The 16,489-nt window shown below is 37.4% G+C and overlaps 1 protein-coding gene across 2 annotated transcripts in view; it reads left to right on the top strand.

The window, feature by feature from the left end:
- Positions 1-16,489, top strand: part of mapre2 (microtubule-associated protein, RP/EB family, member 2) — a 52,919-nt gene that overhangs the window by 25,970 nt on the left and 10,460 nt on the right. For both annotated transcript variants that reach the window (XM_041247656.1, XM_041247654.1), the window contains 3 exons: positions 5,000-5,127; positions 12,614-12,759; positions 13,459-13,672. In XM_041247656.1, the coding sequence (XP_041103590.1) occupies positions 5,007-5,127; positions 12,614-12,759; positions 13,459-13,672 (481 nt within the window). In that variant the 5' untranslated portion in view covers positions 5,000-5,006. The remainder of the gene's footprint in view (positions 1-4,999; positions 5,128-12,613; positions 12,760-13,458; positions 13,673-16,489) is intronic.

Raw genomic sequence — 16,489 nt, 5'->3', positions numbered from 1 at the left:
AATAAACAACATGTGTGCTATTACATGCGATTACATTTTTTATTTGAAAATCTTTTTCCAGAAGTTGGATGTGCAAATGTTGTTGTTTTAATAATATTGCTGCACAAAGTGCATTGTTGACATGAAAAACAGCCTGGGGGAAAGGGAAAGAGGGTGGCACTGGAGGAGTAAAACCATCTGCTTCTACCCAAGAGTCTCTCAAGATGCATCCTCTTTTATAAGAAAGGGGGGATTTTGAAAGGAAGCTGCCAAAGTGTTATCCGATTTCAAAATGTGCCAATGTTTTCTAACAATACAGCGTATATCTCTACAAAGTAGACAAAAAAAACACAGAAAAGGTTTTCTCTTTTTTGGTTTTTGGCTTTAAAAGATTATTTCTGTCCTTTTTTTTACTTTTCAGTAAAGCTGATTTTTCAGGATAACCATGATCACAAAATCTTTGTATCATCTCATTGGCATTTTTTTTTTTAAATCCTCTTCTCTGTCACAAATTCTCCGCACCTGGTATAATTGACTTAACGGCAACCCTGTTTTGAGTGAAACAGGATGACGACTATTAGCAAGCAGTAATGTATTTCTACCTGTAGGTTTCTTGAATAAGGTAGTACGTTCTTTATCATCCCCTTTTAAATAGTTACATCCAAAAAATTAACAGTTGTCTTTATTCTGTTATAGTAAATTTTAAACTCTCAATACAACTATTAAGAAACTCCACAAAATAATCCAAATTTGTTTCTGTGCCATGCCAAATGAGGAAAATGCCATCATGTTTATAGAAACCATATGGTTGTGTTAGAGGGTTTCCAAGAAATGTACAGTAATATATATATATATAGTTTCCAGTATCCTCTTGTGCATAGATACCACAATTACTGCATAACCAGTGAGCCCAGAATGATTTGTACGGTACATAGTGTGGAACGTTTTCCAAGGGTAAAACACAAAGAGATGGAACAAAGGGTCTGTAGTGATCTTTACCTCCACAACATCATCTAGTGTCTAGAAAGCCTGGTGCAGCAAGGATGGGATAGCTGAGCTTTCCTCTTTCTAAACTGCAGCAGGCTTCAAACCTGCAAAGACCTGATTTGATCTTTTAGTTATTGGAATTGCATTATAAACAGCAACTACAACCTACAGTTACTGGCACTCGATTTTGTTGTTATATTTGTCTTAGTTTTGGTGTTTATGTATTTTAGACCAAGGTAATGTGTGGCACATTTTAGCTGATTAAGCTTCAGCAAAGCATTGCATGTTTGTCATTAATCACTGCAAGGCTCATTGAACTAGGCTTGGTCTAGTGCTAAAACTATGCATTTCAGCCTGCTTGACTGCTTTTGATTACAATATAAAGTACTCTGGGAAACAAGATATAATTTGCATTTCAAGCTGTGACAAGTTTCCTGATGATGACTATTGATATGTATTTTGTCCATGGCAACTGTGACACAAAACATCGTCGGGGTGGTGTTAGTTAAACCTTTTATGACGTGTCTGTCATAATCTGAGTAAACTGTCGGTCGTACATTCTCTACATGGTATGGGTTTTATCAATTCAAGTGATTGAATAGTGTAAAGGGTAGGGCTGGTTATCGGCAGTTTCTTAACAGTATGATATGTGTCGCGATATGTATCACGATACAGTAAATGCAGCACGAAACATAAAAACCATGCAATTGTGTCATTTGCTTGTGTTGTGTAATAACACTGGTAAAGCACTTTTGGTCAAATGACCAGTTTTGCTTTTGTTTTCTGTTTTATCCTTTTAAAATTACATTTCTTTAAAACAAAATTACAAATCGGGGATCCAGACACAGTTGTTGCCTTGGTAACCAATGGCTCCATGGTCAAATCCAGTTGCTGGTGCCACTTCAGTGGCAAGTTGGTTGCTACCATAAAGTGATACTAAAACATTAACTTAATGTCTATACTCGCTTGTTTGTTGCCACATTCTGCTGAAATGGTTACTTTGTGCAGCTGATGACTGCAATGAACAGCATGTTTATATTTTAAATATTTTGCAAGCGTGTCTGGAATTTGTGATGGCACCTCTAAATGTGTACAGCTTTAACATGGGAAACTGCATGCTGCAGTGCAGCAGCTCCAGTGCTCAGTATCACTGAAGTCCTGATCTGACAGCATGTAACACAGACAGCTCTTATAATTACATCCTACCATTTATTACTCGGTAAACCAAACAAATTTAAGTTGCAGTGAGTTGGTTCTGCTATTTACGATATTAAATACTAAATGTTTACACGACACTCGAACACGTCTGGTCACCGTCACAACTGCTGCATGGAACTAGGGTTACCGTATTGTGCTGGTGTGCTACCTATCAGCGCTTATAAGCATCTGTATTTGATTAAATTGTTATTGTTATTATTGGTGTATTTGTTACTGTCCTTCTTGCACTTTAGTTTATTAAGTGCATGTTTTCCCCTTACAGACCGACATCATAGCGCGTTCATAAATATTGACACATGGTTTTAAGGGAGAGGCAGCTTTTTTGAGTTACAGAAGCAAATGCATCTACCCCTAAAAAAAAACTTGACACATTATTTCTTTTTCGCATTTGCAGCCGTTTTAGCCCCAGTCTGGAGCACTGCAAATTCGAGCCTTACTCATTTTCTACACCGCGTGACTTTTGTCAAGAACATGAAGCGAGTCCACACTAGATTTTAAACAGGGTGGAGCAGGTTGCGGTTCACAGTCACCCTGGTGAGATTATCAATATTAATAACCCGCATCCACTCAGCGTCTGTTTCACTCAGCTGCCGGTGGACTTGACCAAAAAAAAAAAACTGAACACGGTGATTGATAGGTGAGGCTGCTAGAGTACATACTAATAAATTGTATTCTCTAGTTATCAGTGGACACAAGTTTGCATGCTCATGTTTATGTTAGCATTTATGTTCAAATTTTACTTAAAACAGTGTGTCGATACATGTGTCACTGTATCGATAATCTATCGTCAAGAATAATGTCGCAGTTCACCATGTGAATCGATGAATTGGTACATTCCTAGTGAAGGGTGCAATTATGTTTAAATTCTGGGGGGGTAAGATTAAAAGTAAATGAAGTGTGCTGTATAATAAATGTGGATACTGAAAACATGCTCCTGCTACTGGAAGCTGATATGTTTTAAACTAACTGTAGTCGTCTTTATGGTGAAGTTGGTTCATTTTTGTGTGACATTTTCTGCACAGCTGCTTATTTTGGTTCTAAATTATTTATTTGGTAGACACCTTTATCCAAGACAACTTACAGGTGTTACAGGGCAGTACAGGGTTACCTTGCAAGATTAATATTTAAATACTCTGTAGTTTACAATAAGTGCAATAATTCTGCTAGAATACAATACGAACTAGGATGCAACAAGTTAGGATTACAAAATATCTACAATGACATAGTGGTGCAGTAGTGCATAGCTGAGGAAGCAGTAAAGTGCCAAATGCTCTGTAATGTTTGAAATTTCTACCATGTGGTACTTCACAGAGATTGACTGCTGCTTTGCATTATGTGCCCAATATTATTGTACGTGTAAACGTGTGATGTGTTTGACATTAGGTCTGTACTGTATCTTATAAAATGTAATTTTAATAAGATCTCCTCAGCAGCTGTTTGTGCTACAACAGCAAGGTGATTTACAGTAAAAGAGAAAGTGATACTAGATAAAGTGTTAAGCTTCCCTTATTGACGCACTGGTTAAAGCAGTGCAAGTTTTACAAGTGTAACAGCAAGCAGTTGATTTATCCTGTTTTTGTTATTCATCTGATATGACTTGGAGCAGTACAACAAACTGTAAAACATTAAATTATTACCTACATTTCAACTACCCTTTTCCTGTTCATTACACTGTGTTTAGGCGCAACTTGTTAATAGTTTCTTTCATTATTAATGTCTTTATTGATGTCAGCATTTCTACAGATTTTTGCAGACATCTAAGGTACTACTTCCTGGAAGATTAACCTTTTCATTTCCCGTACTAAAGCTTGACCGTACTGTAGAGGGGCAAACTGCTACACAGGAAATAGCTGCTTACATTCTGAATTTGTAGTGAACCCTGGGTCTACTACTTGTAGTATATTATGAGTAGGGCTTTTGTTTTTCGGTTTTTATTAATTGTGTTTTCCGGTGCTTATTTTTAGCTATTTTCGAGTTTTGTGTAAATCCGTTTTTTCCGGGGCTTTTGTTTTTGATATACTGTATGAAATTCGTGTTTTCGGTTACTTTCCAAAATGATTAAGCAGCAATGATAGATACAAGTCAGGAAGGCGGGACATTGCCCAGCAGCACTGGGAAATGTATTTATTATTATTTTTTTGTGGTAGGTTTTATTTTTTTAATGGGAAAAGGGTAAAGTCAATGTGAATTGTTTAACCATTTCCACATTTTTCCGGTGTTTATTGGCTATCCACCGATTTTTTTTAATTTTTATTTTTTGTATCGGGTGTTCTGTCGGGTTTTATCTGTTAAAACCGAAATTCAGAGGCCCTGATTATGAGGTACTGTACTGTAATGTCGAGGCAGCACCTGGAAAGATGACCAGTTTCACACCAACCGTACATCTCTTAACATTTCCATATTTTTGCAAAGTGTTCAGGAGGCAATGGGGCAGCAAGATTACTGTTGTACACCTGAGAGAAAACTGACAATGAACCATTCTGTAAGGCTCATCACTGCAAGAATAACATAAGAACTATAAACATAATACAAATAGAGAGATTATTCATGTTCCTCTTCTGGAACACTTTTTAAAAAGCAAGATAAATGCTTCAGTGTATACTTTATTATTTGCACAAGTGAGGTTGTGTGAATGTTTGCCCATGGAAGCTCAATAACGTGAATTTGCTTGGCCCAGCATGCTGGAGGATGGAGGACTGCAGCGAGAAGGGGCGTCGCTGCACTGCTGTGCGGGAGAGTGTTTAACCAGCATGCCAGACTATTTTGTAACTGCAAATACAGCATCTCAATATTTTTTTTATGTTTTTTCTTTCAGCTGGGGAATGGCGGTCAACGTGTACTCTACCTCAATAACCCAGGAGACTATGAGCAGACATGACATCATTGCATGGGTCAATGACATACTCTGTTCAAACTACACTAAAGTTGAACAGCTTTCTTCAGGTAAGAAACAAACTCTTCTTCCTTTACAAACTCTTTAAAAACAGACGAGGGTAACTGGAGGTTTGGCAGTAGCCAAACGGAAGGTTTTGGGTCATTAATGCACTGAGTAGCAAAATCTTTTCACTGCTCAGAAATTGCACCTTGCTGTACTGCTAACAAACAGTGGAGTTATTTTAAACATATTAGGTCGTTATGTGACTGAGATAAAGCAAGCTGTCTTATCTTAAATGGCTGATACAGAATCCAATAATCTAACTTGTAGTTGCCAAGCCATGTTTGTAAGGGGGCGATCAAGGATCAGTTGGCCCACCCCTTCCTGTGAACCAAACCTCCGCTCTCTGATTATGCACTCAAGTGATTGTCCAAGGGCACGGCCTGCCCCATGTAAAGCATCTTTACTGTAAAAAGCAATCAATTCCCAATCTTAATGTTTGTGATTTTATATATCATTTTATTATACATGAAATGTATTTTTTGTAGAATAAAGAGCGGGGGGGGGGGGGGTGGTATGGTTGGATTATTTTCTTGGTTTATTGTTTAATCCCTAAGAATCTTTATAAATGAATGTTGGTGTTTAGACCAATGTATTGTATAACGTATACACCTCATTTAGGGTTTTCAATTCATTTTAAGGTATGTGGCACTTCCAGGGTAGTAGGGGGCACTGGTCTCACAGTGGCACATAGGGCCGATTGGGAGAGAGTGTGGGAGGGGTGTGTGTCCCCATTTTTTTTTTTTTGGGATGGTTTAAGCATGTGCTAGACTAGTAGTGGTCTGCTTGTAGTGTCTGACAAAGTGCTCCGTGCAGTGAAAGCACTTTATTTCAGCACTGCTCGCAGCAAGGTCAACGAGAACAAAAATTGACCTTTTGGAGCATAAACCCTGCCGCACAAGATTAAAAATGTGTGTGGAATTGGTGATCGCTCCTGTTGTGTAACATGGGAAACCGCATGCTGCAGCTCTCGTGCTCGGCATTAGTCAAGTCCTGATCTGACAGCATGTACTGTAACACAGACAGCTCTTATGAATTACATGTTACTGTTTATTTTGCTATTTTCGATATTAAGTACACCACTGCAAGCACATTGTGCAAATGAAAATATATGACAATCTGAGAGCTAAATTTAGTGAATGGCCGTTTTATTTTACTGCAGTCAAGTAAACTGCAGTGCATTTTATTTGTAATTCTTTAATCAGCAGTCCACTTCCTAATTACAGACCCAAGTATTTCTATGTGTTCTGTTTTCACCTTTCTGGTCAGTTTAAAAAATAAACTTCATTTTCCCTGCAACAGCTGACCCTGCTTTAGTACAAAACTCAGACTACATTACTGTTTTTATTGTGGTAACGTCATAAATTACCGAGCCAGCTTCTTTGGTTAAAGAGATATTATCAGCTCATCGTCTAACTAGGGAATCTGCTGCATGATTCAATCATCCTTAAACTCGTATCGGTAAACAATGTTGCGGCTGATAGAAGATGCAACAGACAAAATCTGTTCATGTGACTTTATTTAGACACTCTACAATTTGACTGGCAAAAGATAAGAGCATTTTTTTGGATTTCACAAGAAAAAAAAATTCAACTTGGTACGGTAACCTTTCACTTCCTTTTTTTATTGAGCTTTTTGCTGCATTACAGCCCTTTATTAAAATATTTATCTGTTTTCAGGGCATTTTGTTCATGCTCATGTGCAACACATCATTTAGTGTATTTTTATTTTTGCTCTTGTTCTAAATTTATTGTATGCAACTGTTCATTTTAAGCTTTGTAAGCTTTTTAAGCTTTTTTACACAAAAGTACTCGTACATGTTTGTCACCATAAAAGCTGTTGCATTAAACTGGGGTCATCATATTCTGCTGGTGTTAATAATATACAGCACCTCTCTGCTTTTAAGCATTTTAGTGAGGCGTTTTAATACAAAAATTCATCATAGTCAAATTTGGTACAGATACTGACATGGGTGTAGAGATTAGAAAAATCTCATGCTCCAAAAAAATGGATTAATGGGTGCCATTATGACATCTTTTTTCAAAATGCCTGCCACAAGGGAAAGAAATGAAGTATGCACCGTTTCTCTCAAAATGCAATTAGATAAGTCAGCCTTGACAACAAGCAAGAGTTTATTTTTCATACATGCAATTGCACAGTTCAGTTAGATATTAATGAGAGCATAACAAATACAAAAGAAAAAAACAAGGGAAATACAGATCTTTTCAAGAAAGCTGGGAGACACTGTACAAATGGATTTTATATTTTTAAACGCTGCAATAACAGTTCTGCTTGTGAAGCAGATCAGGTGATTTATTTGCACTATGCGGATCCTTCTGTTCCCCCATTGGTGCTTGAGCCCGGGAGCGCTCACAGAATCAACGCCTGTGCACCGATTATCAGTGATGTAAAGCCTGCTTTTTCAACAAACTGATTGTCGCTCACTAGCACTGTATTGGTATAAGAAAAGTGTGGTGTTTTTAAAAAAAGTAATTTCACCTTCCAATCACTTTAAAATATGCTGATGATAATGTAACCAACACCAAGCTACAGACAGGTAGTCCCAAGCTTTAAGCGTGTTACTGTTTTATAGATAAGAACTCAACTTTTATTATGAATATATTGTGTTATTATGTTTTAAGCAACATACTACGATAATGTTCATTATGGTAATTGTTTGTTTGTTAGTTTTAAAATGTTTAGTAAAACGTGACCTATTGTTTGACCTCGTTATTACAACGGGCCCCCCTTTGCTAATGACATCTTCAGTCAGGGTCGTAACCAAGTATAAATCTCCACATTTTTGTAAAATGACTTCACACTTCCTTCAAAGATGCAACATGTTTCAGTAAATTCAAATGATAAACTTTGCGTCCCGCGCAGAGGGAGAACACAAACGTAAAACACCATTAAGTGGGTTGACTTGCAGGGGAGAAGAACAGAGGTTTCAGTTCAGTGACTGTTTTGTAAGCAAATGCGTATTCACCATTGCTACACCCCGTTAGAAAATTGACTGCCCTGCATTTTCTTTATGCAAGACTGAACGTGAGAGTGTATGTGTACATTTGTTTTAAGTACCGTACTCGGACCAGAGGACTACTGAGACACAGACATCAACTAGTACTCATCAGATTTAATTCGCCTCGGGTGAGCGTTAGTTTCTAACCCAATATGCAACTTCCCAACACACTGGACTTTCATGTCACTTTCACTGGACTTCCTCATCTGTGACAGTCACTGAAGCATTATTATTCCAGATAACTTCATAATATGAAAGGGAACTTCTATTCTTTTTATTTGGTATAAAATTCTTGCTTCCATGACAAAAAAGTATGACTTATACAGAGAAAATGCAATTAGTGTAAAGTAGGCGTACATTGCTTGGAGTATAAGGGGTTAGACCATAATTGAGGTGAAACATTGTTGGTTTTTTTTTTGGTTTTTTTTTTTTTAAGTTGACACCCTGATGAGTCCCAGTTTTGGCACTTTTGTTCATCGTGTAAAGATCAAGTCACTAAGCTACCTAGCTATTTTTATAGCAGCTGACAAGATTTCAGCTGATATCCCATCCTGCCTTTATTCTTAAAGGTATACAGTCTCTATACATGAACCCCAAATATCTTTGAGAAGCATCTGGGTACATATTTTTACGATCTCTCAACAAAAGGAATACACTTTTTATTTTTTGGTGCATATGTATAGCTATTATGTACTATATCGCCTTACGGTACGATAATACGACAAACAAAGGACTGAATGATAATACCAGAAATAAGCTTAATATTTTTAAATAAAGTAGCCAGTGCAAATATAGTATTAAGGTCTCCACACACCGGACGCGATGAGATTTGTCCTACGATAAAACGGTACTTTCTCTGCGACACTACCTTTCACACCAGTGGCGAGAGGCGCGCGTGATGTGAGAAGCGACTCTCCTCTGACTGTATCATCAGCTGAAAGAAATTACATGTGTGATAGTCCTGTAATAAAAATATAGAATACATAATAGCTTTTCAGAATACTTATTTCAGTAAAGGTCAACGAATCATACACGCCAGCTTCCAGTTCCCTGGAAATGGGCTGCCAGACGTTCTCCTTCATTTCCGTGTCTTTATAATTGTGCCCCTTTTATTGTACAGCTCCAGTTATTTTGTTACTGCAAGAATTATCTTCTGCTATTGTTTACTGAAGGCGCGCAAGGGAAGCTGTGGACACTGTGTGGACCTGGGCCCACCATCAAACATTTTGGCATCAGTGTAGTGGATTCTCAGGCTGGCCTTCAGAATCTAGGCATTTCAGCAAATCTGACTTTGTTCCTTGACGGAGTTTCCCGTAATCCAGTAGTGATGGTGGGTAAAGCTGATTTGTATTGGCAAAGAAAACTGCAGGATCTCCATCATGCTTTTGACATCATTGCGGTGAGCAGCCAGGTGGGAACCTTTATTCTTGGATTAAGGCTTTGGTGACCTCAACAAAGGCAGTGAGTTTTTCTTGATGGCTGCATGAGTTGACTTGGTCATCTCAACAAAAACCTCCTGCTTGTACTTCTGATATTGGTCTAACCCTAGAGCCTCAATGTTACGTTTTTGCAGATTTTCTTATTTCAGTTCCATTTCTGGTATTGTCCAGTAAAAATGAACCCTACTGCCAAATGTTTAACCTCGTCCCATAGCAATGAAACAGGCCACCCACATATATTTTATTCTGTGCTATCTGCCACTATAGATCTTTTATAGTTGATACAAGTCTGTGCACATTATTTTGTTAAATACTGTAAGGCAGTAAAACAAATAATACTGTACTATGCTGTTTGTGTTCAAACCTCTTTCCTTCTTGTCTGAATGCTCTTGAATATCAGGTTTGTGGTATGTTTTGGTGGAGGTGCGTGTTTATTGGAAATCGTGGTGGGTGTGGCCAGTTGCCCAAAGTTAGAAAATGCCCAACTTACATTAAGGGGTTCACTGCTAGCACCAGTGCTCGCTGATGTAGAAGCATGTCCCGAAATGATATAATGAACCACAGCAGTATTGATTGGAATGCAAGAGAGGTATCCAGAATATTAGATTATTTCACCCCATAGTGTGTTTGGCTTTTTCCATTAATTCATTTCAACTATAATCACTTTTTAACTGATTCAAAAAAAGTTGTAAAGCTGCCAGTTGTGAAACTGTAGCATTTTTGGTATTTGGGTCAAAGTTCGACAGGCATTTGTAAACATTTTCTTGCTTTTTTTTCATTCTATGGGTACACAAGACAATAATGAAATGTGCTGAAAACCATCCAACCATTGACTCTAAAAAAAATTAGAAAAAATTAGGGTTGTTCCCATCTTTGTACAAATTAGAATTTAGCTGTTGGAATGATCTGGCTGTTACAGAATCTTTGGATAAGCTATTGTGGTCACAGGGATGGAAACAAGACTCCCATTGCATAGCAGTTTGAGTCATTCCTGGTTTTACTACTGAATTTATTAGAACACATCTGAGCTTGTTACCTGGGAACTGTGGCTAACCAAGACTGAAGTAAAACCTGGAATGGGCGAAACTGCTATACAATAGGAGTCCATAGAATTTCCATCCCTGTGATCATGCTGTTTTCAGGCATATTATGTTCTTGTTCTTGCTAGGGCTCAGGTGTCATGTGGAAGCACTTAATGTAGAATAAACAAAGGAAATGCATTGGGGTTCAATCGGCTACCTAATATCTTAATCGATTATCTCATACGCATTTATGAAGAATAATTGATGCATCAGCAACATTTCATTTTTTCAAAATCAAGAACAAACATTAGGATTTTTATCAGAAGATCTGATAACTAAAAATGCTGCTGGTCGTAAAATACCTTATTCGAATTAACTCCTGACTTGCAGCAGCACTTGAATAAACACCGCTCTGAATAAAGAAACAAAGGGATTTTTTTCTACTCCTGTTCAAAAAATTAAATAAAGAAACGTGCAACTCTGGCTCTGTACATGTGACGCCCCCAAAGAGACTGCAGCCTCAATCCGGCATGTAATGCAAACTAATGCGCACACACACTTTAATAAGCACATTGTATTTTATGGTACAGCCCCGACAGACAACCCAAGATGAACTACTTGCAGCACAACAGTCATTCCAGTCCTTTTTTCCCCCCAGCAGAGTTCAGTGCCAACACAGCAGGGGACAAAACAAGGGATGTCTGTTTACCTCGTCATTAGCTTGGATGGTGAAAACTTAAACTCGGGAACCTATAGATTTGCCAGTCACTCTAGCGCTATCCGAAAGTTGGTCGAAGATGTCTTCTTGTAGGAGTTTTAGTTGTTTTTGTTTTTTATTCAACTGGTATTTTACTCAGTCCTGTACAATTATATACAGAGAAATTCGCTGGTACAGTTCTCCGCTGACTCCCAACTCCCACCTAATAGGCTCTCGTTAACTGTCAGCAAATTGTACTGTAGTCAAGCCCCAAAAACACACAAGTGTAGTGCTGCAGTTCGCAGCCTCTCACGGTGCCGCTTCTAAAACACTTTAAATTATGTAATAAAATATTGTAGCGTTTGTAAAGCATAGTATTACTAATAAAGGGCGCGCTCGTTTAAGTGCCGCAGTCATTTTGATCAATTTAAAATAAACGAAATAAACGCCGCGGTGCCAAATTGAAGTAATACGGTAGGTAGTTAAGCAGCAAGCCACAACTTGTATTCAAATGAGAACACCTTTTGGTAAAACATTAAAAAAAAAAAAAAAATCTTAAGGACCAAGTTCAGTTAACAACTGAAAAGAATATGCGTGCGTCCGCACCATATGTTTTGTTTAAGACTTTAATAATAAATCAATATTTGTTAAATAAATTCAATATTTAACATGTAATTCAATATGCTCGCTAATTAACATTACTGTAACAATGTCAAATTTACCATCACCAATAAATGTGAGATTTTAATACTGTATGTGTTCTGTTTCATTTGAAAGATGCTAATGTTGCTTTGCTCGTCATCATTCTGCTTCAGTAAATAAATATGTGGATACTTTCCCATTTTATTTAAATGTTGTTATTTTGAATTGAGTCTTCCATTTATCTTTGAAAACATTGCATTGCATACAAACATTGTGTTTAAATTAAAGGAATCACAGTTGGTGTCACATGTGTTCTGGTATTTTATAGCTTTCTTTAGGTTCATTACTGAACCAAAGTGCTGTATGTGTCTTTCAACTGTACAGGAAGCCCTGTTCAGATACCCGTTGTTGTAAAATGTTACCAGGTCTTGCATGACCTGAGAAGGAAATTCATGTTGAATTCGAGACTGAAGCTATTTTTTATTTATTTTAAAAGACATTGCTGGAATTGATGCTCGCATTCACCAAGTCAATGTCTGTTATAACTGTACAACAAACGGATTGATGCTACACCACCATTGTGCTTTTAAATGGAACAGTGCCTGGAGCAAACTTGCATTCAGCATGAGTGGCCAGTGTAGTGATTAATGCTGCTGGGTTTGTCCTTTTCTGCAGGCGCAACATACTGCCAGTTCATGGATATGTTGTTTCCGGGCTGCATCAGTCTGAAGAAGGTCAAATTCCAGGCCAAGCTGGAGCATGAGTACATTCACAATTTTAAATTGCTGCAGGCCTCTTTCAAAAGAATGAATGTTGATAAGGTGGGTACAAACAGCAGAACAGGGTGTTGTGTCTCAGGCATTTAAAACCAACTATAGAGATGCTGGGAACCTGAGTGCCCTAAATTCTGTGGTGTTTTTTTTTTTTTTTGTGTGTGTTTGTTTGTTTGTTTGTTTTTGTTTTCTGTTTTTTTCCTCCTGAGGTAGATGTAAACCTAAGTTTATCCCATTCCAAGTTCTGTTTTATGTTAAATATCCTTTTTTGCTTGTTTTTCAGTTTATATAAATAGCATTTTTACTTTGGGTTCAATATCCAGTGTATTTTGAGCTATTTTGAATCCTTGCCTAAAGCAAAATGAATAAATGCCAGCAAATTGGCATATCTACTGTACACCAGACTTTTTTTTTGTTACAGGAGAAAAATGAAGACCAACAGTTTGATTTCTAAATTACAAATGTTTCATCTACAGTGACAATTCAGGAGTATAATGTTGTTTAAACCATGTGAAATGTAATCGGTGACTTCAATAAATAACTATCTCAGAATAACTGTAGAATAAAATAATACAGACCACACAAGTCTCAAAAGCTGCCCATACCTTTTATGTACTCAAGACGACAATGTAGATATTAATTATGTACAATATTTAGGACCAAGGCATAGGCTATAGTAGTTCAGTTACTTTGACTGTATTTCCATTGACCCTTTTTTTTGTATTTTTTGTTTGTTTTATTTTTTAGATTATTCCAGTAGAGAAGCTGGTGAAAGGTAGATTCCAAGATAACCTGGACTTCATCCAGTGGTTTAAAAAGTTTTTTGACGCAAACTATGATGGCAAAGAGTATGACCCGCTACAAGCCAGGCAAGGCCAAGACGCCACCCCACCCCCAGACCCTGGCGAGCAGATCTTCAACCTGCCCAAAAAGTCTCACCATGCAAACTCTCCGACAGCAGGTAAGGCAAAACCGGAGCCAAGTGGAGTTCATTGGTGCTGTTCATTTATCATGGGCTGGGAAGCGGTCCCTGTCCACATTCCTCCCCTTACATCAGAGGAGCAAAAGGGAGTCTTTTTGCTTTAGTCGTGGAGCTCATGAGCATTAACCAGAGCACCAGAACCTTGTTACAGGCATAGCCTAACTGCCCAGCTCCATTTGCATCTGTTTTTGGTGTACAATATTGTGAAAAACAGACATGCAACAGTAGTCTGGCAATTTAATTCAATTTAAAAAGGTTCATCATTTGTAATCCAATGCTGTCTTTTTTTTTCATTTTAAAACGTAAATGTAAAAAGTACTGAAATGCCTACATATTGTTTCACTGTGAAGTTCATTTTGTAAACGTGACTGGCACACAGTGAGTTCTGTCGGCTCCATCTTGTTTGTGCTGGGGTTGAGTGTTGCTGTCAGCAGCTCCTGATCGAGGCAACTTGTAGTTGGTAAGCTTTTTAATGTGAAGGTTTAAAAATCCAAACTGATGGTGAGGTTAGCTGCTAAGAAAAAAATTACATGAACAAGGTTATGCAAAAACAGCCCTGTTCCTTTAAGTACGAAATGTAAGCATTCCCGTATAGGTTAATGGTTACATTTCTATTTCAGGAAACCTAACGCTCACAGCATTTCTAATATTTTAGTATATTCTTGGATTTCAATATATATTCTCTAATATCTGGGAAGGTTTACTTAATATTTAAATGAAATGTGACTAGGAGATATTTGAAAAAAGGCACAATTGAACAGTCATAACAGGCACTTTATGCCCCTGTCCATAGATATGTTATTTAGATGACCTATATACCGTACATGTTAGTAAGCCTGACTCACAAAAGCTGAATATTGCATATGATTTTAGAATTTTAAAAATTAAAAAAAAAAAACTCTTGTGACAGATAAAACAGGCATGGTAAATAACATCAAGACAAAAAGCACTTTGTATTTTGATAACTAAAGGCTTGTTGAAGAGTGTGCACTCCACCATTCTGATGCATCAGAGCTCTGGGTATCTGTAAATGATGTAGTTCCTGCTTGCACAACTGCAAAATTATTTGTTTGCGACCAAATAATTTATATGGAGTAAGAAATTGAGAGGGTTTTGCCAAGAAGACTTAACAGCATCACTTTTCTATATTTTTGGGAGGGCGGGTGTGAATTGGCGAACCGGAATCCAGAATTATTACAGTAGTCTAAATTGTAAAAGGTGTCATTAGAGCGTGTAATGGAATTCAGAATGTACTAAAGAACTATTGATTCATGAACCTTAAATCCTTGGCTTTCTATCTCTCAGATCAGTTCTACCATACCTGCACTGAACACTCAGTGATAAGCTGGAAGGTACTGTAATCCTCAAATTAACTAATCGATTTTAATAATGTTTAGCCTTTACAGGTTAAACGCGAGGCTTTACACTGAAGTTTGATAGTGGTCATCTTAAAGGTGTATGTTTCATAGTCTGTTTCCCAATCTTTAGTATTAGTATGCCTTTTACTGGCCTTATTTGTGCTCTTATTGAAATGAAAATAAATCTTTGAAATATTTCTGAATGTACAGCACTAGTTTCAGTTAAGCAGCATGGGTAAATTGGAATCTTTGTAGAAAGGGACCTTTTCTGTTCAGTAAAGTAAGCATGGGACACTATGTGTGGACCAGCAAAGAGGACGGGCCTACTCAATATTATTATGCCTTCTCAAAGTGATTTAAAATGTATTAGAAATTAAAATTGCAAAGTAAGTCATTAACACAGATGCTCATGGGCCTTAAAGGTAGGAAAATAAATATTATGGAGAAGGCTTAGGGGCTACACCTTTCAGCCTTCACTGGTTGCAATGTGCATACATAAAATTACAGCCAGTTAAACACAGCGAATCGGCAGTCATGAAGAGAAGCTTCCCTTCTGTCTTTGGAATCCTGGGTATAATCACTTAGCTGAGCAATAAGATTAATCAGTTCCTCTCCCAACAGCTGTGTGGTTTGATGCAGAGCCACTACACTGGAATCGCTGGAACAAAATGGAAGGTTTGCAGCTTGTAAAGAAAGAAGACACAAGCTGTGCTTCTGCTGGGTGCACATACAGAGACATGCACATACAAAGACAGGAAACTGTTTATATTGGATATTCAGTTCTGTAAAGGAACAGTCACAATGCATCTTAATTGTCTAGTTGAACATTCATTCAAAAACTGTATGATCAGAAAGAAGCTGTATGATAAAATTAAAGGTTAAAGCCACAAACATGTAATATGGTCATCACATGATGTCTAATCACCAACAGATGGCAGAAAATAAATGTTAATGTGGCAGGGGTCCCCGCCCCTGTGTGTATTTTATGTTACATCTTGTATGTTTAGGGTTTTCCCCATGAATTCTGTACCGCTGGGCGGCAGAACATTATAGCCGGGAGCACTTTTAACGGAAAAATAAACTTGCCTTACCTTTTAATAGATAATACGACAAAGAATTTGAACAATGTGTTGTCTTTCATGACTGTTTTTTATTATGGTAAATTGCTGTGCTTATTTGGGTACTCTACGATTTGACTGAGGAAAGATAACGTAGCTTAACTGGACAAAAAACCAAACAAAAACAAACTACCCTTTTCACTTGTTAATGCATGTCTATTTTTGTATTTTGCTGTTCTACTTTTTTTTTTAATGTTTATTTTAACCATTTTTTTTACACAACAGTACTCCCACACATTTGGTCGCCATCATAACTGTTGCATGAAGCTGGACTGTAATAATCCAGCACCTCTGCACTTAAGCATTTGGAATTGTATATC

Source organism: Polyodon spathula, chromosome 4 (assembly GCF_017654505.1).
Source record: "Polyodon spathula isolate WHYD16114869_AA chromosome 4, ASM1765450v1, whole genome shotgun sequence".
Classification (NCBI taxonomy): Eukaryota; Metazoa; Chordata; class Actinopteri; order Acipenseriformes; family Polyodontidae; genus Polyodon; species Polyodon spathula.
Note: the sequence above shows the minus strand (reverse complement) of the source record. Positions and strands in the feature narration are given on the sequence as shown.